The following is a 23572-nucleotide window of genomic DNA, read 5'->3' on the forward strand; positions in this document are numbered from 1 at the left end:
CAGCACAGCTTGTGGCTCTCCAGATGCCTCCCTTCTAGCTCCCGCTTCCCACTTCCTTTCATTCTGGAGGCAGCTCCAGACCGGGACCAGCCTGGAACTGTGGCTGTTCTGCACAGTCCGCCACAAGATGCAGGGCCCAGCGGGACCCACGCATAGTCAGAGCTACAAGGACAACACAGACCCTGGGGGCAGGGCAACACTTACGTCCTTCATTCGCCACCTGAGTATGGCTCTGGGCTCAGATTTGGCCTCAGCCCACCTCTTATGTAATCTGTCTAAGCCTCAGTTTCCCCATTTGTAAAATGTGGGTTCTTGTAAGGATTTAAATGAGAAAATGCATGTAAAGTAATTGGCACACTGCCTAAAATATTCAATAAATATCGCCTACCATTTCTATTATCAGCTACCATTCCAGGTCACCTCTTAGACATTCTGTCAACTGACTGGACCCTACCCATGATACCCTGGCCATCAGAAGCACTTAAAAAAGAAAACTTTTTAAACTGAAGTACAATGTACGTACAGAAAAGTGCACATAAGTGTAGCACTCAATAAGCTTCCTATATAACCAGCTCTCAGATCAAGAAACAGCATCATCAGTACTCTGGAGGCCCCCTCGTGCCACTTCTAAGGGTAACTACCATCCTGACTTCCATCACCACAGATCACACTGCCTGTTCTTAAACTTTATGTAAACACAATCGTACAGTGTGTGCTGAAAGCACTTTTCACAGATGGTATCTGATTTGCTCTTCCCTGAGCCCTGGGAGATTAGGGTTTTTTGTTTGTTAGTTTTATTTTTTTATTGTCTCCATTTTATTGCTGAGAAGACAGAGGCTTCAGCTATAATAAATGACTTGCCCGAGGCCGCACAGTAGGTAAGGAGGCAAAGACTCTAACCCCAGGCTGGCCCATCTCTCTTTTGTCACCTTTCCTCAACACCAGGGTACTTCCCACACATCATACAACGCCCTCTCCCCCGCCAACCACTCAAGCCTCCCAGAAATTCCCCTCCACCAGGAAGCTTCCTTGGGTTGCTCAGAGGGGAGCCATCAGCCTGTCCTGCTACTCCTCATTTCAGCCTGGACACTGGGTCTTAACACACAGCAAACCTGAGCACGTACCTGACAGGTGTGCCCTTTCTGCCTGCTATGGGTTCGTGCGGTGTGTCAGCCCATCTCTTCTCCACAAAGCTCTGGGGTCACAAGCCCCAGAGGGCAGGACATGCTTCTGGGGTTCATTCCACACCCTGCCCAGTATGGATGGGGCTGGCTAGAGGCTGGGGAAGGTAGGGGCACCTCTGAATCAGGCCCCGGCCACGTGGGAGCAGTGGAAGAGGGCACGTGCTCCCCTGGTTTAATAAAAGGCTCCTTGTGAGTCAGCCTAACGAGAGGCATCAAACAAGAGTAAAGCAGGGCTAGGGGCCCCTTTTTGAATCCTGATACTGCAGGTCACGTGACCTTGGGCCAGTTACTTGCCCTCTCTGAGCGTCAGTTTCCTCATTTATAAAACGAGGTGATTGGATGAAATCTGACGTGACACATTCACTGTGCCCTGTAGCCATCTGTGTCTGTCACAAGTCGGCCCACAACCCCTCCCACGGAGCCCGTGCTCGGCCCCAGACACCTCTCAACCCCACGCTACAGACATCACCACCAATCAGCAGAAATGCGCGTAGGAGGAGCCTAACTGACCCCACTGACCACGGCCAGCACCAGGCGGCAGGCGTCACTGGGGCGCTGCCGCCACGCATAGCTCCTGATTGTGCCCCAGGGTCCAGGGCTGAAAGGTCATCCAGGACGATGAAGGTGGACCCCAGGATCCTGGCAGCCTTTTCCTAGGTCCCTTGCCCCTGCAGGCTCCACACTCCATCCTGCCCACGGCTCTCCGACATAATGAATTCTGGGGTACACAGTCCCCAGCCCATACTGGGTGTCTGGAGGAACACCCCCGGGGCTCAGGCCTCTGCTTCCTGCTTCCAGAGCCTCCTTCTGACTCAGGGGAGTAGCAGTGCCCCTACCGTGATTCCAAAATGAGTGTCCCCGCCCCCGTACACCACCTCTGCTCTCACCAGGCCCCCCTCTCCAGTCCCCATCAATGCCAGACTCTGCTGGGCTCGGAGAGGAGGGGAAGTGCTTAGGGCCAAGGTCCAGGTAGATCCAGGGTTAGTTACCCTGTGTGCTAGTTCAGCGCTATTATGGGTTACGCTAATCCCACAACTCACCAGGGAATTGTGTTTTGAGATCCACACAACAGACTTTCAATCCCACGTGTCTGTGAATTGAAGCAGCCCATCCAAGCTTTCTGGAGCAGAAGCTCATCGCTGGCCTAAGGCGCTGGGATCCAGGGATTCTGTAGACAAGAGCTTCACAAGTGAAGCCGTTCATTCAACAAGTATTTACCGAGCACCTACTGTCGTCCAGTAGTGCCCTAGTCGTTGGGGATGCAACACAGAGAAGCAGACACAGGCCCTGTGCCAAGGGAACTCTTGCCTTGTGGGAGAGACAGACGACGGCCTCTGCTGACTTCCCTGAAGCATCCAAGCATGGCCTGACGTGCTTCACAGCCACTCGTCCTGACACTCCGCAGGGTGAGCTGCTGAAGGTTCCTCCCATGCTGGGTGCTGGAGGCTTGAGCAGAGACATCTACTGGTTCCTGGGAGAGGCACCAGCCATGGTGGACAAGCCATGCCCATAGAGAAAAGGACGATTCTACGGTTCAGCTGTGTGACCCTGTGCAAATTACTCAGGCTCTCAGAACATCTGTTCTTTCCTGGATCAAATCGAACTGATAGCCCTAATGGTGCAGGGTTGCTATGAGGATTTGCGACATCACATGAGGATGGACACTGCAGATGCAACAAGAGCCAACAACGTCACTGACCAGGAACATGGGACGACGACTGGCTCCACCCCAGGTCCTGAGGACCAGCGTCAAGCTCTGAGCATCCCCCTCTGCTAACTTTCCTCCCCAAAGAGGAAAGGCGAAGACATTCTCTCAACTGCCTGCCCAGGAGGCCTCGTACTGATGGAAACGTCCTTTCTCACCCGAAATCCCCCTACTAATATAATCCAATTGCTGGCCGGCTTCCAATTTGCACCCTACCTGGCAGATCTCATGTTCCAGCTTATTTGCTTTGGACTCTGGCAGGACTCTTACTTTTCTAAAGAGAGTGGGATGGCACTGTTTTACCTCAAATAAATCGGTGAGCTTTCTCCACCTAGTAGTTGCTCGCTCTGTACTCTTAGCTTTGGGTCATCGGAAATCTGTGGCCTTCTGATTAGGTGTCTGCAACACCACCTAGTCTCATGGAGGCTCAAAAAATCTAGCCAGTCACCCCAGTCTTCACCCTCCCTGCCCCCAGGACCCCAGAGCCAATCTAGCGTCTGACAGGTTCAGGACACACCTGCATGGACATTCGATATGGGCCCCGTCCTGGGGGGAGCACACCCTGAGCGCCGTGATGGCCATACCTGGCAACAAGAGGCACTCAGTACAACGGTGCTACACACGGATGCGTGGACCTCTCCGCACAGCCCTACGGCCAAGGGTCAGGCAACTAGCTGTCCGCGAGGCAAGTCCTGGTCTGGGACGTTTCCCGCAGCCTCAGGCCTTCACCTTCCTGGCTGGGGACTCTGCCCGGAGAAAAGAGTCTTGCGGGAAAGTGAGTCCTGGCTTTGCCTCTTGTTCATGTGGTGTCTTCACCTCCCAAAGGCTGGAATGTGAAGAAGGGCAGAAGTGCCTTATGGGGTTCCAAGGAGGGGTACAAAACAAGGACCCACGGGAAGTACTTTTGGCTCAATATAAGTTAACATCTACTGGTATTTTTTAAAGAAAATCACTAGCATTTGCTGAGTACCTTCTACGTGCCAGGCAGGACCCTGAGAGCTGGCCAATGCTCCCTCATTTGCTGCCCGGGGAGGGACGGCCTGCCTCGTGAGTGGTCAAGGGCATGGCCCAGACTGCACAATCCATGGCTCTGCCACTCACTAGCATGTCTCCTTATGCGACCTCTGTGGGCCTCAGTTTACTCATTTGTAAAATGAGACGACTATAGTCCCTACTTCACAGCGTTGTCAGGTCAACTTAATGCATATCAAGCATCGAGAACATAGTCAGTGCTCAGCAATGTCACCTTTCAGAATACGGGGAGGAGGAGCAGGATCAGGAGCAGGAGGAGGAGGCAGCTGAGGCTGGATAACTAGCCAAGCAGTTTCTGTCTATAGACAAAAGGAGAGCAGCTGGTGGGGTGCTGAATGGATGATCTCAAGTTCCTTCCAAGAATAAGAGTCTACCATTCACTAAACCTCCCGGGGCTTCGGTTTTCCTAGCAATAACATCGGCGTTACCCTTACTGGACAAACACTGCTTTATTCTGTGTAACAGTCTCAACCTCTGGAAGAGCAGCTGTACCCAAGGATCTCTGCCTCCACCATTTGTGCAGGCCGCTGGTGGCCTTCAGAAGGTGCCGGGTGTGTTGACCGAGTCCTGGGTTGGGGGCAGGAGTCCTGGATCCTGATCACACCTCCCAATCAAATAGCTCTATGGTTTTCAGCTCGTTCCTGGAATCCTGAGAGTCTGGGACAATAATTCCCACGTGCCCTACCTCTCAGGTTTGTGACCCAGTGAGATCCTTAGGAGACGGGCAGAAACCACCAAGAGCATCGTAAGCCTCTGAATGTGTGCTATCCACCAGGAGGTGGCATTGGCAACCTCAACGTAAGGGCAGGCTGTGCCTAAGGAGGCTTGGCAGCGGTGGGAGGCAGGTGAAAAGCTCCACCACCTCCCCTCAGGGAATGATGCCATTAGGCTCTTCTGGCCCTCCCTCTACTCAAGCTAGCCTTCTCTACCTCTCAAAAGGCCTCTGCTGCCTCCAGAAAGAGAGAGGCCCAATTTCCCACCTGGTCCCTACCCTCACCAGGGACATTCTTCTGTCATGATCTTACGAACTGCACAAGGCCAGGGCGATACTGGAAAGATCAGTGATAACCACAACTGTAATAGTAGTGCCCCGTCAGATTTCTTCCAGAGGTGACCTGACGTGACTCTGAACATCCAAGACCCCAGTTAGATGCCACTCCTGATAACCTGGGCAGCCATGACAGCCAGCCGGGCCCCAGGGCTGGTGACTGGAGGGGATGGTGACTCGGCTGACCCTGGCCTGGTCCCGGCAGGGCGGGGCTGCTGTAACCTCACCTGAGCTCCGTCAGTGCTCAGACTTTGTGGCTCACGAGAGGGTTCCATCAATGCCTCATTTCAGTGCCTTTTTCCGACCTCCAACCTAGTCTCTTCCCTGCATGGCCTCCGTGTTGGAAAAGATTGGCATACGATTCAGGGACCACTGCTTGGTGTGGTCTCCAGTTGATTCCCCAATATTGCCAGTGACCGCTCAGTTAAGGGTCAAAGAAATCAGGCCAAGGAAAGAGAAGCACCAGAGTGTGTAAAGGGTCCCCTGGCCCCACCATGCCTGGCCTCCTTGCCTGTACGATGAGGAACAGAAGTGGTGAGGTACCCAGAGGGGAAGTCAAGGAAACGAGGAACGGGTCCGCGCACATTTCACATAGTCTGTGTGTGCGCGCACATGGGCCTGCACCCACACGTGCACACAGGAATTCTTATGAACAGAATTGTGAAACAGATCACCCGGGTGTCAATCCCAGCCCTGCTTCTTACTGGCAACGGGCCTTGGGGGTAAGTAATCGTCTCCTGTGGACCGCAGCCTCTTCACCTAGTGAACAGGTACGATAACAGGACCTTCCTCTTACTGAGAGGATGACCTAAGATAACGTACCTGCTGAGACTCAGACATAGGGGTTACGCTCATTACACTCCGGGCCCAAAGCCACATCCACGGGAAGAGCTGGGCTTTGAATCCCCAGTGATCTGACCTGGGAATGGCCGACCCCTACACCACACAGCCTCTTGGCGAGGAAAGGACACCCCACTCAGGCCACCCAGCCAGGCGGAAAGAGGCAGAGAGCTGTCCCCCAAAAGGGACAACAGCACTTCACCCCTTGAACGCAGTCTCCCTACTGGGAAGTCTCGCTGGGCGGGAGAGCAGAAACCACCTCAGCACCCCCATACAGGCCTCCATGCTCCACAACTTGTTCAACTTTTCTGTTTCATTAAGTGTGCCTTGTAGCCAGTCCCTCACTTACTTACACATCTGAACAGCCCCTGGGCTATTAATTTCTCATTGTATCAAATCCGTCTCCTTTGAGTCTGGCCTTTGAGTCTAAACTCCAACTCTAAACTTGTGTTTACTCCAGGGCCACTTCTATGAACCTCCTGTCCTGGGAGGAGTGGACAGGAGGTCACTCCCTTCCCTGCTCCCTCCTCCAGGACCTTCACGTGATTATCTCACTTGAATCAGGGACTCTGTGGGGTAGAATTTATTATATGTCCATGTTAGTAGAGAGGAAACTGAGGCAGCAATACGTAGCCTGGATTTCCTGTTTCCAAGCCAGCTTTCTTCTGCTGATCCACGACATATCAAAGAAGACCGGGAGGCCCTGCACACACCAGCTTCCATTTCAGCCTCTCTGTGGCCACAAGATCCCACAGCACCCCAAACAAAGATAACCGCCACCCTCTGGTTTTCTCTGCTTCCTCTACGCAAACTGCTCCTTGAGAGAAGCCCGAGGAGAAGGAAGGGCCAGGAGCATGAGGGCTGCCTTCCAGGTGAGGGGCAGGGGCTCCCAGGGTCTTGCCCAAGGCCTCACACAGTGAATGGCAGGTCAGCCTCAACGTCAGGATTGAGTGACAGAGTGAGGCAGTCTGGTTAGCTTCGGGACTCGCCACCCCTACACCCACACCTCCCAAACCCTGCAGCTCAGGCCCCAGAGACCCTGGGGAATAGCTGGATACACAAGATGGCACCAAGTGGGTGGGTACAAAAGCAATCAGGAAAGTGCAACCTTACTTACAGAGGGTCCTGGGACACCCTCAGCCCAGAAGCTGAAGGCCCACGCAGCCTTCCTCTCCCTTCCTCACCCCCATGTTCTATGAATTTATCTCTGTAACAAACATTTGCTAAACATTAGTTGAGGCCACTTAAACAAGACCAATGTTTATTTAACACCTACACTGCGAGGCACTGGGAATACGACTGACCTTAAAAGCAAAGCAGGTGTGGGGGCCCGGCCCTCTAGGAGGTAAACTCCATTCCTGGTCCCTGGAGGTGACAGGCACACGTGAGTAACTTCAAGTGCAATGAGTGCTGGGTTCCGGGGTCCCTCTGCCATGAAGGGAGGGCAGAGAGGGCTCACAGAGATTGGGGAGGGGAAATTCAGGCATCAGAAATGCCCAAAACAGCCCCCTCTGCAACACGTGGCCCGAAGCACATGCCCTCGCCCAAGACTGCTCAGCTGCTGTCCAGGAACTCCCCCGGCCATGCATGCCCCACGGCCAAATGCTCCAGTACCCCCTTCACAGCACGTCTGGAAACAAACTCAGCAGCTTTCCCACAGACCCCCGTCCCCTTCTGGCTTCCCTTTTTCTGAAAGTGACATCACAGTCTCCACAGTCCCCTGGGCTAGAAATCTCAAAGGTCTTGCTGACACTTCCTGCTCCCCCATCTGCTGTTCCCAATCGGTCAGCAAGTTCTGCTCTTCCTTGGAAACGTTACTCACTGCGCTCCCCTTCTGATTTCACTCCCCTTCTCCCTGCCCTGGACCCCTCTCTGGGCACTGCACTGAGCTGCCCAAGGGTCCTCGACACCTCCCCAGACCGGATGCATCAACCTGATCCTCTTCCCGATGGTTTTCCAGGTCCTCCTGATTTAAGTTAGTTATGCCCTCCCCCTCCACCCTTCACCCCAAAACGGACGCTTTCTGCACTTGCCTCACCCAATCCTCAGAACAGCCCCTGCCCAACTCTGCCTGTGCAGCCCCCCGCACCAGTGGAGTCCTTCCTCCTGTCACGGTCCCAGCCCCATCTGCCCGCCTGTTTGGGGGCCAGTGCACATCCACACACGCCTGACCATGTGCTGTGTCCTCCTTTTCTCCCACTCGCATCATAAACCTGCTGAAGGACTAGAGCCCTGCCTCAAGAAGATGTTCCTCACTACCCAACCCCTGCTCGGCTGATACATTTACTTTTCATGGGTTGTTATTTAAGAACACCTGTGAGGCATCTTTCTATAAATAGCCTCTCCCTCCCGTTTTCGGGCCCAAGAATAGGAGAAGGAACTGGGGTTCCTGAATGCTTCCCGGTCTGTGAAGTAGCATGGAGTCGCAGTGCAGGACCCCCTATGAGCCCCCTTTCCTCATCTGTACGAATGGAGGTGCTCACATCTAACTCATGGGGAAGCCGGGATGACTGAGTAGAACAAGCAAAGCGCTCAGTCAACACAATGTTAAATGGATTCCCTCTTTCCTTCCCATAATTTACCTTGGTGGTACGAGAGCTGTTTGGTTCGCATTGGAGGCATACCCTATTTTATGTAACCAAATGTTACAATCAAGTAACAACTGTTTCTTAACATGTTCCCAGCATGAGCAGGGGCCAATTTATGGGATGCAGAAGGAAAACGCTTGCTCTTGGTTAGGAGCCCGGGATGAGAAAAAGGGCACCAGACAAAGGCTTCGCTCCTCAAGGGACTCACTATCTGGGTGGGGAGACCAATGGAGATAGATAATCGTCAGTAGTAGGCGGGAGCAGGAAGCCAAAACAGTGCTACAAAGAGGCAGTGTGGAAGGAGCCCACACAGGGGTGCTCAGTGGGCACCCGCCGGGCGGCCCTTTACACGGACAAGTCATATTCCCGCCCCACTGACATTGTTGCTGAAACGATGCTTTCTGGCAGGTGAGATTATCCCCATTTTACAGGTGAGGCAAGTGAGGCTCGGGCAGGGTAAGCAATTTGATCAGTCACTCTGGGAGTGACAGCAGGATTGGAACCCAAGTCAGTCCAACAATTAGCAAACACTTCCTGCTGGGACCTAAGGATGGGGGACGCGGGGGCAATTCCCAGGAGGAGGAAAGAAAAGGGCCCTGAAGAGGGTGTAAAGTGGTGGTGTGAAGGTGGGCAGAGGATTATATCCAGAGACATAAAGCTGGGGCCAGCCTGTGAATGGCCTTAACCTACGAGATGCTGCGCGGGAACTCTTATCCAGTAGCCCAGGGGGCCCGTTCAGGCCTCTTGAGATTGGGTCATGTGCCATAAGCACCTTCCTTTGCAGGAAGGCAGGCATGGTCTCAGGCTGCCCAGAAAGGAGACTGTTACCATAACCCGGGGGTGGACCACTAAAACCCCAAGTGGGGACAGTGGCAGGGGAAAGGAAAGGTCAGACAAGGCGCCAGAAGTCCTCGAAAGAGCTGAGAGGGCTGAAGTGATAGGATAGGAGAGTGGATGGGGGGAAGGCAGGCAAGAAGGGGCACAGTGGTCCCAGAGGCCCAGCCTCATGGCCCAGACAACCTGGAGCTCTCTCCACATGAGGGAGTCAAGAGCAAGAGCTGGTCCAGGGTCAGGGTGGCTGGACATCCTGGGTGCTGGGGCAGCCAGTCTAAGCGCTGAGAGAATGCAGAACCAAGAATCAGCCAGACCCCAGACAATGAGCCGGGGTGGGGAGCCAACCCTTCTGCCCCACAGGGAGGAGAAAGTGTTGAGCTGACACAGGAAAAGCTCGAAGAACAACTGAAGCATGGGATGGGGAACAGGAAGGATGACCAGCTTAACGTGTACTGTAGCAGCACAAGAGCAATGGCCTGGGAGTCCAGAGGCCTCGGGTATGGCTTCAGAGCTTTGGACAAGTCGTTTCACCTGCGGGAAACTCAGTTTCTGGGAGACCAAGAACACCTTCTTACAGGGTGGTAGTACAGATCAAATGGTAGTAGGGCCCTAGTAGAGATCAAGTTAAGTAAGTTTTCTAAGAAGCATTTGGAAAACTTTGCAGCTCAGTATACACATAAGGGATTCGCACTATGCAGAAGTAACAAGAGATGCTTTCTTCACACACATGTTCACCACTGCCCACCCCACCAGCCGCACAATACTGGCTTCCTCCTCGCCACTCCTCTTGTTTTTCCAGCCTTTTTTCCCTCTCACCCAAGACAGGTCTTCCTGCCTTCTTCCTTCCTTCCATCATGATCAGGCTGAGGCCTGGTCTCCAAGAGCCCCTGCCTCCCAGCAACTAGGACCTTCTCCCTGGAGCCTCCACTTCTCTCCCACCCACTATGCAAAAGTTCCCTCATCGTCTTCAGGGAAAACAAACTGGCAAGGCAGTCCAAGAAGCTGACCCAGTCTCCAGAAAAAACTTCTGGTGCTGGGAGAAATGTCAGTCAATGGTCAAGATGCCTTCGGAGCAGGGGGATGGAGAAAACACACACAAAAAAACAGAATTTCCTGTCAACCCCCCTCCTCTAACCGCTACCTCGTCCCCACCAGGTATTCCCCAGAGCTCTGAGGCCAGAGCTCCTGGTGGCAGGTCCAGAAAACACCGGGGGGCAGAGCTGGTGAGGCAGGCAGAAGCCGGTGGGCAAGCCCGGGGCCCCGTTCCCTACAGAAATCTTGCTCTACAAGAAATGAACAAAATATGGAAAATTAAAGAAACCCAGACACTGTAATGTGTGCCTTTTAGAGTCACTGTCCAAAGGGTCGTGACCTTGAAGAACACATCCAGCCAGTGAGGAAAATAATACACTGATTAATGATGAGACATGAGCTGCAGCTTCAGCGAATACAATCAGCCTGATGATGCCCAATGGAGTTCCAGGGGCTTCCTTCCAGGGTGGGACCGGAACACAGCTGACCTCTCCAGGCCCCTCACCTCTATCACATAAGCACAGACACTAAGGAAGTTAAGCTGGACCAGACTTCTCTCTCGGATGACCACTGCCAACCCAGACAGCCTCTATCCCAGGGGATACCACGCCAGCTGTTGGCAGGTGCTCCTGGAAGTATCACTGTCACCTGGGTGACTCACAGGACACTTAAATGAAGGTAGATCTCTTTGTTACTGGCAGGGCGCAGTGCTCTTGGCCAATGCTGAGATGCCCACCTCCTGGCAAAGGGGCCCGACAGAGCCCAGAGCTTTCCTCCTCTTTCCAGACAACACAGACCCTTGGCATACATGCCCAGGAGAGACACTGGAGGGAGGTGGCACCCTGTGGCATCCCCAGACAACAGCACCAGGAAGAACGTGGCAACATAGAGATACCAAGAGCTGTGCAGCCAAAGGTCCAATAGAGGAAAAACTCTGCTCATTGCCCCACGCCAAGCAGGCCAGAGGGCTCTGGGCCAGCCCCCCCCCACCCCCACCGTCTCCACCACCCAAAAGGCCCTGGGCCAAGATTCCCTGGGCTCCCACTCCTCCACTCTCTCTTCAGTTTGAGGGATCTAGGGGAAGAGACACAGGTGCTTTCAGGGCCTTGAAACCCCTGTCTCAGGTGTGGCAAGCTGGCCCTCCACAGGGCCAGGTCCCAACAGCTCAACTCTCTGCCAGTAGTCACTGGAGACAAGGTCAATCAGCTCCCCTCCCCCTGTCCTACCCTATCAGGACCCCGTATGAAGGTCTCCAGAGTTCTTCCCTCTCTTCCCTCCCAGTCCAGTGAAATAGGATGGGATCGATGGGAGCGCCATTAGTCCAGGGAAAGAAAGTCATTCCTGATAGGACTCTGGGTCCCCCAAAGCGAACGGCGGCGTGCAGGGGTGTGTGTGTGTGTGTGTGTGTGTGTGTGTGTGTGGCGGTAGCCAGAGTCCAGTGCAGGGACGGGGGGCGATAGAGGCAGGTATCAGTGAGGAAAGGGGGAGGGGACTTCTTGGGATCCACGGCTGAGCTGGGATGGGGGGCTGTAGCCCGCAGCCTGGTGACCAGTGAAGCTGAGGGTGACGGACAAGGGGTGGGGAAGAAGGGCCAGTGTGGAAAGGGGCCACCATCCCTGCAGGGGGCAGAAGGAGGCTGGGAGTCGCAAGGGGGAAGGAAGAGGACCGGAACCGGAGGATCTCGAGCCGGAGGAAAGGATGCGGAGGGGCCTGACGGGGATGGGGACTGGAGGAACTATGGGAGCAGAGCCATGGGGACGAGCGCAGTCGGGAGACGCCAGAACAGACTGGCTGAAGGCGGGAGAGGGGGAGGAACGGCGCAGGGGCGGGGCGGGGCGGGGGACGGGGGCAGGGTGCGGGGCAGCGGCCCCAGGGGAAAGGAGGGACAGAGACTTCAGGATAGGGGGTACAGGCGCGGGAGAGGGCGCGTGCAGGAGGTGCGGCATGGAGGGGACGCGGCGGCGCCTCGTAGCCGAGGTTCGGTCAGGGGGTGGGGGAGAGTGTCTGTGGGGGGGGAATCCTCGCGGCCCTCCCTGCCCTTACCTAGTCTGCTCCGCACTCCAAGATGGGAAGGGGCCGGGCTGCTCCGCCTGCTGCCGGGCTGCTGTTTGTCTTTTCTTCTTCCGCAGCAGCTGCGGCGTCTCCGATCAGATCCACAAGCAGCTGAAGGTAGAGTCTGTGTCCGGCGGAGAGCGAGCGGGAAGCGGGCAGCGCCGGAGGAGCGCGGCGGGGGCGCAGGGCGCCGCCCTGCGAGCAGCGCCGGAACAGCGGCGGCCCGGGCAAGCTGGCCGATGGGGGTGGGGATGGGGCGCCCCTTGGGGCCCAGCCTCCCGCACTCCCTCGCCACTCCCTGGGTGCCTTGCTCCTTGCGCCAGGAGCACAGGCGCGACAGGAGCGGGGCGGCGGCGGGTCGGAGCGGCCGGTGGCAAACTTGCTGCCTCCCCGGGGGGCCGAGGCAGAGCGACAGGCGCCGGGCTGGGGACGCAGCGCCAGGCAGGGGCGCGAGGGCCGCACGCGTCCGAGACGCCGCGGGACGAGGTGCGGGAGCTGCGGTGTATCGACCTCCGAGGGCCCCGGGCCCAGCCCGCACGCTGCGCCGCCCTACGCAGAAGGGCAGCCCCTCCACCCTCCCAGCTCCGGCCCGCAGGAGTTATAGCCTGGCCAGCTTCGACGGGCAAAGGGCGCCTCCTGGTGGGATATTGGGGAACAGCGCAAGGGCCGAGCGTGCCCTGTTACCAGAGACTGGGGGGGAAGATGGAGACCTGAAGGTTTCATGGGGAGAGAAAAGACCAAATTGTTCCAGGAGGCTGAAGAGAAACAGCTTGCATTGAGTAGTTCCAAGGCAGTATTTTATGAAAATAATCGTCTTGGGAGGAGCTGCCTCCCTCATGTTGAGAATGAGGACCCTAAGGCTAGGAGAGGCAAAGGGACCAGTTCAGCAGCCCAGCCCGGGGCTCCAAGTGAACAAGGACCACTCCGAGTGAGTGGCAAGATCAGGAGAGCAACCAAGCTTTCTGACGCGCAGTCAGTGCTCATTTTCCTACACCACAGCTGCCCTAAGGTGGAGGCTGGGGAACGGGGATCCTGAGGAAGGAGGACGAAGGACGTGTGTCCTCCTCAAACATTAGTTCCTCTTACCCATCCCACGGGGGTCTCTGTCTTGGGCAGACAAGGGAACGGATCACCTCCGTGCTCTTCGCACTTCTCTGCCACGCAGGCTGCAGGGATGAATGTGAGTGACAAGACGCCTGTCTTCCCATCTCCCACCCACAAACACTGGGTTTGATGAATGCTCCTTAGGGAAAACATGGTTTAGTACCTACTGTGTGCCAAGACTACAGCAATTACCCAAGCGTAGTTTCCAATAGCCTTCACATTAACTTGTTAAGGTGACACAACCCTGTTTTCCAGACGAGGAAGCCTGCTGAGATTTAAGATCACCTGTAAGCCAGGCACACCCTGGGGGTGACTAGGCTACACAGAACTAATTTCTAAGTCCAGCTCCAAACCCTCACACTAGGCTTTGTTTGCAAAATGGGCAAGTGGCAGCATGGGCCAGGCAGAGAGTACACTGGAGAAGTGAGTGGCAGCCCTGGGACTCTGGGCAAGCAACTGCACCTGCCTTGGCTTCACTTTCCACATCTCTAGACGTGAGGGAAGCAGAATAGTCTCTGCTTAGATGTGAATGGTCTCCAAAGTTCCTCCAAACTCTGAAATGCCAAGCATGGGTCCTGGGCCCGTTTTACTAGAAGGATGCAAGATCAGCAAGACTATGGAGGCCTAAGTGTTAGGGAAGAAAAATACTCTCCGAGTGAAACGCTTCATCTTGTTCTTTTCCCTGGCGAGCTCATCCCCTTAACAAGGGAAGTGGAAGGAGCCTTTGCCAAGGTCAGAGAGATTGCTCATGGGGCTGGAGGTAACCTTGCCTGTGGCCACATGAGGACCCCGGTTTCTCCCCTTCCTGCACAATCTCGTGACTTTCTTTCCCTTACTTAAGGTCTCTGTGCCTAGAAGCAAGGAGCCCTCTACAAGTCAGATGGTGGGCAACAATGCCAGAGAAGCCTGCCTTTAGCCCCACTCACTTTCCTGTCCCTTCCATCTGCTACTAGCTACTGAGTTCTTTTCAGTACTCACTGTTTGCTCTCCACTTTCTCTATTCCTGAATATCACTGCTGCTTGCCAATCAAACTTTAATCCCAGGCAAGCAAATTTCCCGAGCTCAGCTGGGGGTGGGGATGAGGTGGGGCACTCAGTCCAGATCATTTTTGGATTCCACAGCAGGGATATGTCAGAGTGGTGTGAGGCTGGCCCACCTGAACTATTTCTGAAGCTGCTGCCCGGAGTGCGGAAGCAAAAGGGGTGGGAAATGGCGCTCCCTCCCCTAAAACCTCTCTGAAGCACCCCTCACAGCCATCTGCTGTACTGTGTACTGTGTACTGTGCTAGAAGGAAAGGATTCAGTGTGCTTTGGCCTCACGGTCTGAACTGTTTGGTGGCTGTAGCCCACCAGAAGGAGTTGGGTTTCCTGGATTTCTTTTTAGCTTCTTCCTTCTTTGTTTTTGCCTTAGGTATATTCTCCAGGAATACTTGATCCTAAATTTACCTACCATGTCTTTTCCAAAGGTTCCTTTGAAGGTTCATCACAAGTTCATAAAGAATGCACTGCATAAATGGGGCCGACTGTATGTACACAGTGACTCAGCGACTTGTCCTCACTTTGCTTAGTGGCACATGCCATCATCATGTCCCCATCTCTTATTGCAATAGCCTTCTAACTGACCTCCCTGCCTTCAGACTGGCTTCCTCCAACACAACCACAAATGGCTGCCAGAGTGACAGATCTAAAACCAGCTTTACTACTTCACACTCTAGCTTACAATGCTTTCACGACCCATGTGGCCTATAAGGTAAAATTGAAATTGAGTCCAGACTCCTTAGCGCAGCATATAAGCTCCCTGCTTCTGCCTCGCCCATTTCCCACCACCGCTCATCTCATACTCCATCAATACCAAACTGCTTATAGTTAGTTTTCTGGTCCTCCCATTCGATGCCTCTGTGCCTTTAACAGGTGGCATTCAGCCTGGAAACCCCACCGCCCTGCACACACAGGGAGATACATACCTTCACATTTACCTTTCAAAACTCAGTTTAGGAATCTTCTCCTACTAGAACTTTCTCCTACCCTGCTACTATCTGGTCCCTTCCCAACAGAATTCGTTAGTCCCTTCGTTAGTCTTCTCTTGCACTTAAAGCTTATGGTTACTTACTTGGTTCCTGTCTGCTTTCACTAAAAGACTGTGAACTTGTGCTCCTGGATTTATTTTTAGCTTCTCCCTTCTTTGTATTTGCCTCAGGTATAACCGTGAAGCAGAAACTTGCTCTGAAACTTACCTACCATCTCTTTTCCAAAGGTACATTTGAAGTTTCATCACAAGTACATAATGAGAGTATGAACTTAAAAAAAAAAAAAATACTACATTAACAGCACAACACCTGGTATAATAGGTGCTCAGTAAATGTGTTGAATGAATGAATGAACCAGCATGGAGTAAGGGTTACTGGGGTCTGCAACACTGGAAAATCAAATTTGCTTCTGTTGTCAGTCCAAATAAGTCAGACCTCAGTGGCAATATGAGACTACTGGTCCCCACCAAGCTTGCAGCCTTTACAAACCTAAGCTGAAGTTGTGGTTCACATCTGAGGGACTTGAGGTTGAAGGAACACAAGAGCCTGATTGAATATCCTTATTGCCACACAGTATGAAAAAGCAGCAATCCTACCAGAGTACTACATTCAAACTCCGGATGAAATGAAAATAATTCTCTGTCCTTCTCGTCACCTGTTTGGGGGATAAATGGTTGATTTCTATTGGATAATGTCTAACAGAACCCGTTTAGCAGCATAACAGAAATTAAAAAGAGAACTTTTCTCTGATTTTACTTTGACTTTTACTCATGCCTTAAAGGATACAGTAGGCAAGGGTTTTGCCTAATGACACTATAGCCAAATGTTGACCAGGAGCAAATGCATATGTGGGTGGGTTTCGATGTACAAGGCATCCAAGTCTCATAGTCACATATTGCTCAGCCTCGCTGGCTGCAAAAAATTATGTCTCATGTTAAAAAGCCCCACCTCCACTTGACAACCATGATATAACCCTGCTCCTTTCCCCCACCTTTTCTTATCTCCATTTTATCAGTCTAGGCGTAAAGAATACTGCTCACACTGAAATTAAAACGTAAACTTGGTCAAAATACAACCTCCCTCTCATTATGCAGCCCTGCTCTCATCACTAATGTGAGAACCTCATTCATTCCTACTACGTGTCTCAGTTTCCATTTACTACTCTGCAGAGGACTTAAGCTGCCATGGCCACTAGTTCTTCTTCAAGAAATCTTTGGTGCCCATTATGTGCCAGGCACTGGAGACAAAATAGAAAACAAATCCAGGGCTTGGCATCTTGGAGTTCACAGTCGAGTAACATATATCGTAGAGGTAGGGCATTCTCCTTCTGACAATTTTGGCCCATTCTGATACCAGGTATTTTCTGTACGATGTTTGACACACAACAAATTCAGTTACATGGCCATAGTCGAGGCTGGCAGACTGGGTGCAGGTGGATGGCAGACTGAAGGGCATGTGGTAGATGGCAATTCCAGAGTAGGGACCCAGGCAGGGCCTCCAGCACACAGTGGTTTGGATATGCACCTCGAATTCTCAGCCTGTATCTTCTGCAGGCCCCCACTGTAGTGGAGGCAGGCCACACTGGCTGCACCCCTGCGGGGAAGGGGGCGTAAAGGCCGTCCGTCACTGGTACCAAACTGCAGTGGTACTATGGTATGCTCACTTCTTTTTCTTTTTTTTTTTTTTTTTTTGAGTGTTAAATTGTTTTTCATTTTAACTACTATTCAAATTTTTAAACTTCTTTTACCATTTTTCTTTTTTTTTTTTTTAAAGTTTATTGGGGTGACAATTGTTAGTAAAGTTACATAGGTTTCAGGTGTACAATTCTGTATTACATCATCTATAAATCCCATTGTGTGTTCACCACCCAGAGTCAGTTCTCCTTCCATCACCATATATTTGATCCCCTTTACCCTCGTCTACCACCCTCCCTCCCCCCTTACCCTCTGGTAATCACTAAACTATTGTCTGGATCTATGAGTTTTTGTTTCTCATGTGTTTGTCTTGTTCTTTTGTTGTTTTTGGTTTATATACCACATATCAGTGAAATCATATGGTTCTCTGCTTTTTCTGTCTGACTTATTTCGCTTAGCATTATACTCTCAAGATCCATCCATGTTGTCACAAATGTTCCTATATCATCTTTTCTTACCGCCGAATTGTATTCCATTGTGTATATATACCACAACTTCTTTATCCATTCATCTATCGAAGGACATTTTGGTTGTTTCCATGTCTTGGCCACCGTAAACAAAGCTGCAATGAACAATGGAGCACACGTGTCTTTATGGATAAATGTTTTCAGATTTTTTGGGTAGATACCTAGTAGTGGGATTGCTGAGTCACAGGGTAATTCTATTTTTAATTTTTTGAGGACCCTCCACACTGCCTTCCAGTCTGCATTCCCACCAACAGTGTATGAGGGTTCCTTTTTCTCCACAGCCTCTGCAACACTTGTTACTATTTGTCTTGTTGATGACAGACATTCTGACTGGGGTGAGGTGATATCTCATTGTGGTTTTCATTTGCATTTCTCTGATGATTAGTGATGCTGAGCATTTTTTCATGTGTCTATTTGCCATTTGTATGTCCCCTTTGGAGAAATGTCTCTTCAGGTCGTCTGCCCATTTTTCAATTGGGCTGTTTGCTTTTTTGTTGTTGAGTTGCATGAGTTCCTTGTATATTTTGGATATCAGCCCCTTATCGGAGGCACTGTTTGCAAAAATCTTCTCCCATTCAGTTGGTTGCCTCTTTATTTTGTCGGTGGTTTCTTTTGCTGTACAGACGCTTTTAAGTTTCATATAGTCCCATTCATTTATTTTAGCTTTTACGTCCCTTGCCTTTGGAGTCAAATTCATAAAATGTTCTTTGAACCCAAGGTCCATAAGTTTAGTACCTATGTTTTCTTCTATGCAGTTTATTGTCTCAGGTCTTATGCTTAGGTCTTTGATCCATTTTGAATTAATTTTGTTACATGGTGACAGATAGCAGTCCAGTTTCATTCTTTTGCACGTGGCTTTCCAATTCTCCCTGCACCATTTATTGAAGAGGCTGTCTTTTCTCCATTGTATGTTTTTTGCTTCTTTGCAAAAATTATCTGTCCATGTTTATGTGTGTTTATTTCTGGGTTCTCAATTCTATTCCATTGGTCTACGTGTCTGTTTTTCTGCCAATACCATGCTATTTTGATTATTGTTGCCCTGTAGTACAAGCTAAAGTCAGGGAGTGTGATACCTCCAGCATTGTTCTTTTTTCTTAAGATTGCTTTGACTATTCGGGGTCTTTTGTGGTTCCAAACAAATCTGATGATTTTTTTGTTCTATTTCTTTAAAAAATGCCATTGGGATTTTGATGGGGATTGCATTAAATCTGTATATTGCTTTGGGTAATATGGCCATTTTAACTAGGTTGATTCTTCCAATCCATGAGCACGGAATGCTTTTCCATTTCTTTGTGTCTTCTTCAATTTCTTTTAAAAATGTCTTGTAGTTTTCAGCATATAGGTCTTCCACATCCTTGGTTAAGTTTATTTCTAGGTATTTTATTCGTTTTGCTGCAATTGCAAAAGGAATTGTTTTTTGTATTTCTGAGATTTCATTTTTTTTTAGTCAGCACAGAACTTTAATTCTTTTTTTTAAAATAAAAAAAATAGTACTTTGGCACCCAAGCATCAGTTGAAGTATTTGAGTACTTGCTCTCTTTACTCTTTATCAGTCAATCACTGCAGACGTTCTATTTGTTTTTGAGGAGCTAACTTTGATCAGCTGTTATAGGATGCAAAAGAAAAGATATTGATGGCATTGTAGATATTTACAAGGTGTGATCACAAAATACAGTGAATGCTGCTGCCGAGTGCCATCTGATAGAAAGGCTGGGATCTTTAATACAGGAATTGTAGATTTGAACCTTTGTAACAGTGTGTGACAAGTTTCAGCTTGTTCAGTGTTGTCAGTTGGGTGTGAGCTACGGTTGAAAGAGGGTGTGTTTTAAAGTGTGCCGCAAATCATCCTCCATTATGACAATGCTGCCTGACACACATCTGTTGCAGCGATTTCTGTCAAATAAAAACATTATGGTGTGTCCTCATCCACCTTATTCACTGGATCTGGCACCATGTGATTTCTGGGACTTTCCCAAAGTCAAAATGAGCATGAAAGGTAAACATTTTGAATTGATTCAGGACATTGAGGCAGCTGTGACAGTGCAATTAAAGACACTCACAAAAGAGGACTTCCAGAACTGCTTCAGAAAGTGATGAGAACAATGGGATAACCGTGTTTGAAGCGAGGGGGAGTATTTTGAGAGGGATTATGACAATGTATCTTTTACTGTAATAATTTTTTTTCTATTTAGACATTCACCATATTACTTGATCACACCTCATATAGCACTGCAATTTACAAAACATTTTCATAGATGTTTTGCTTCAAATAACAGATTAAATAATATAAGATGCAGTAACATTCCATTTTAGGACATAAGACTTATACATGTTCACTTTTTCTAAATTAGGGAGGAAGCTAATATTTACCTAAGATTGCCCTGAACGCGCCCGATCTCGTCTGAGATTTCATTTTTAATATATAGGAATGGAATGGACTTTCGTACGTTGATTTTGTAGCCGACCACATGACTGTATTCGTTGATTGTTTCTAATAGCTTTTTGGTGGAGTCTTTAGGGTTTTCTATATACAGCGTCATGTCATCTGCAAAGAGTGACAATTTAACTTCTTCATTCCCAATGTGGATGCCTTTTATTTCTTTCTCTTGCCTGATTGCTCTGGTGAGGACTTCCAACACTGTGTTGAAAAGCAGAGGTGATAGGGGACAGCCCCGTCATCTTCCTGAACATGAAGCAAAGGGCTTCAGTTTTTCACTGTTAATTATGAGATTAGCTGAGGGCTTGTCATATATGGCCTTTATTATGTTAAGGTATTTTCCTTCTATACCTTTTTAATTAAGCGTTTTAATCATAAATGGATGTTGTATCTTGTCAAATGTTTTTTCTGCATCAATTGATATAATCATATGATTTTTGTCCTTTATTTTGTTTATGTGATTATGAGATTTCAATCTTCTTAAATTTGCTGACGCTGATTTTATGTCCCAACATATGGTCTATCCTTGAGAATGTTCCATGTACTCTAGAAAAAAATGTACAGTCTGATGTTTTAGGATGCAGTGCTCTATATATGTCAATTATGTCCATTTCATCTAATGTGTCATTTAGGGCTGCTATTTCGTTATTTATTTTCTGTTTGGATGATCTATCCATAGCTGTCCGTGATGTATTTAGGTCCCCTAGTATAATTGTGTTTTGGTCAATTTCTCCCTTTAGTTCTGTTAGTAGTTGCTTGGTATATTTCGGTGCTCCCTGACTTGGGGCATAAATATTGATGACTGCTATGTCTTTTTGTCGTATAGTCCCCTGTACCATTATGAAATATCCATCTTTGTCTCTTGTTATCTTTTTCACCCTGAAGTCCGTTTCATCTGATATCATTATGGCTACACCTGATTTTCTCTGAGTACCATTTGCTTGGAGTGTCAATTTCCACCCTTTCACTCTGAGTCTATGCTTGTCCTTGTAGCTGAGATGTGTCTCTTGGAGACAGCATATGGTTGGGTTAGGTTTTTTGATGCAATCTGCTACTCTGTGCCTTTTTATTGGTGAGTTCAGTCCATTTACATTTAAGGTGATTATTGATACGTGAGGATTTCCTGTCATTCTATCTTTAGTTTTCTGGTAAGGCTGTGTCTCCATTGTTTCTTTGTCTTTTTGTTGTTGTTTATTATTTCTGGATGGAGGTATTCTATGATGTATCCCTCTGTTTCTTCTCTTATTACAGTATGTATTTCAGTTCTGGATTTTTCTTGAGCGGTTACCCTTAAGTTTAAGTAAAAGAAAGTTTGATATTTAGAGAATTCCATTTTCTTTAGCACGCTTACTTTCTCCATTCCCATATTCTGGTTCAGGCCTTTACTCTCCCCCTTTTTATGATTTGCTTGCCACAAATTGTCCCTGTTGATGGTGGTCGAATAGCCTCCTTTAGTATTTCTTGTAGTGCAGGTCGTGTATTAGAAAATTCCCTCAGCTTCTTTATGTCTGGAAAGATCTTTATTCCTCCTTCATATCTAAAGAATACCTTTGCTGGATACAGTATTCTTGGCTCATAATTTCTCTCTTTCAATAGTGTGAATATTTGGTTCCACTCCCTCCTGGCTTGTAGAGTTTCTGCTGAGAAATCTGATGATAATCTAATGGTCTTTCCTGTATAGGTTACCGTCTTCTTTTCCCTGGCTGCCTTGAGGATTCTTTCTTTGTCGTGGATTTTAGACAGCTTCAATACAATGTGCCTTGGAGAAGGCCTGTTGGGATTGAGGTAATTAGGTGTTCTATTTGCTTCTTGGATTCGAGGATCCAGTTCTGTCCACAAGTTTGGGAAGTTCTCGTCGACAATTTGTTTGAATATATTCTCTGTTCCCTTCTCTCTTTCTTCTCCTGGTATGCCCATTATTCTTATATTGCTCTTTCTGATGGAGTCAGAAAGTTCTTGTAGAGTTCCTCCATTTCTTTTAAGTCTCAAGTCTCTTTCTTCTTCCATCTGTGTAGTTTCCAGGTTTGTGTCTTCGATGTCACTGATTCTTTCCTCCACCTGGTCAACTCTACTACCTAAGCTGGTTATTTCATTCTTGATTTCCTCTATTGAGTTCTTAATCTCCAGAAATTCTATTTGGTTCTCTTTTTTAAAATTTCAATCTCTTTCGTAAAATCCTCATGTTGTTCTTTGATTGCGTTTCTGAGTTCATTAAACTGCCTTTCTGTGTTTTCTTGCATCTCGTTGAGTTTTTTTCAGAACTGGAATCTTGAATTCTCTGTTGTTTAAGTCACATATTTCCATATCTTTAAGTTCCTTTTCTGGAGACTTTTCATTTTCTTTCTGAGCTGTCTTGTTGCCTTGGTTATTCATGGCAATTACTGATTTATTCTTTCTCTTCCTAGACATCTACAGGAGTGGCGTCTGCAACAGGTTGATAGGAAGAGGTCTTTCTTTTGTTTTCCAGCACTAGTTTGTAGAGTGTTTTATTTTCTCTCCGACTGTAGCCTTTTATTTCTCTCACACGGTAGTGCTATGTTTTCTCTGCACTATTCCAGCTTCTCACACAATGGGGCGATTCCCTGGGAGACGGGCTTCTCCTCTGTTAATAGTTTTCTTGGGTCACAGGGTGCAGTGTCCATGTGGGTATGCGGAGAGCTTTTGAAGTTCCGAAGCTCTTCCTGCACCAGATTCAGAGCCCGTATGTTTCAGCAGTTCTGTTTACTCCTGCAGGGATCTGCCCAGATAGGTGGGGCCAGTGGTGGAGTGAGTTGTGAGAGGTGGCCCAGAGCAATGGCGGTGACCACCACCACAGCTGGTCCTGCTTCCACAGCTCCCTCCCCTTTGCCGGAACTAGTTGGGCTGCAAATCTGTGTCTGCGGACCACAGTTCTCAGAACAGCAAATATTCTGTTCTTTTGATCTGACACTGCTACTGTTCCGCTTCTAGCACTGGCCAGGTGGGGGCGGGGCAAGCTCTGGGAGGGTAGGGAGGGGGCAGCCAGTCTCAGTGCCTAAGGCTTCCGTTCTCTGCGGCAGTGAGGGCTTAAACCACCGTTTTCAGCCTTTTTCCCTCAGTCTTTGCTCCGAGGTCTCTGCTGTGAGCGTTGGGTTCAGCCATGTTATATGCTGTCCCCTCAGCCCTGTGGGCCATAAGCGGAGCCCTAGCAGTCCGAGTTCTTCCCTCACCCGCAGCTGCGATAGATCCGGGATGCAGCGAGCTTGGAGCACTGAGCTAGGTCTGCGTCCTGCGCCCGCCCGCGCGGCTCCGTCTCAGCACTTCTCCCTTCCCTCCTCCCCCGCTCATGCAATTCGCCCACCTTTCGGTGAATTCAGTAGTGGGCCTCTTCGTCTTGCCTGTCTGCTGTGCAGGGAGTCCTTTGTGGAGTTACTGTTGTTTGATTAGTTGTAAATGCCAGGGGAGCTTTACAGAGGCTCACCTCACACTGCCGTTTTGATGACGTCACTCCAACAACATACTTGTAAAGAACGACTGGGTCAAAAAAGAAATTAGAGGAGAGATCAAAAG

General features: G+C 49.7%; 2 protein-coding genes across 3 annotated transcripts in view; one reads left to right on the forward strand and one right to left on the reverse strand.

Moving 5' to 3' along the window:
* GRIK4 (glutamate ionotropic receptor kainate type subunit 4) overlaps positions 1-12848 on the reverse strand; it is a 637398-nt gene extending 624550 nt beyond the window's left edge. For both annotated transcript variants that reach the window (XM_033098464.1, XM_033098466.1), the window contains exon 1: positions 12307-12848. The gene's annotated coding sequence lies outside the window, so the exon portion shown is untranslated. The remainder of the gene's footprint in view (positions 1-12306) is intronic.
* LOC117017368 (uncharacterized) overlaps positions 12208-23572 on the forward strand; it is a 68324-nt gene continuing 56959 nt past the window's right edge. The window contains exons 1-4 of the mRNA XM_033097481.1: positions 12208-12245; positions 12393-12542; positions 12639-12954; positions 13432-13495. Coding sequence (XP_032953372.1) covers positions 12208-12245; positions 12393-12542; positions 12639-12954; positions 13432-13495 — 568 coding nt within the window. The remainder of the gene's footprint in view (positions 12246-12392; positions 12543-12638; positions 12955-13431; positions 13496-23572) is intronic.

This window comes from Rhinolophus ferrumequinum, chromosome 25, assembly GCF_004115265.2.
Source record: "Rhinolophus ferrumequinum isolate MPI-CBG mRhiFer1 chromosome 25, mRhiFer1_v1.p, whole genome shotgun sequence".
NCBI lineage: Eukaryota > Metazoa > Chordata > Mammalia > Chiroptera > Rhinolophidae > Rhinolophus > Rhinolophus ferrumequinum.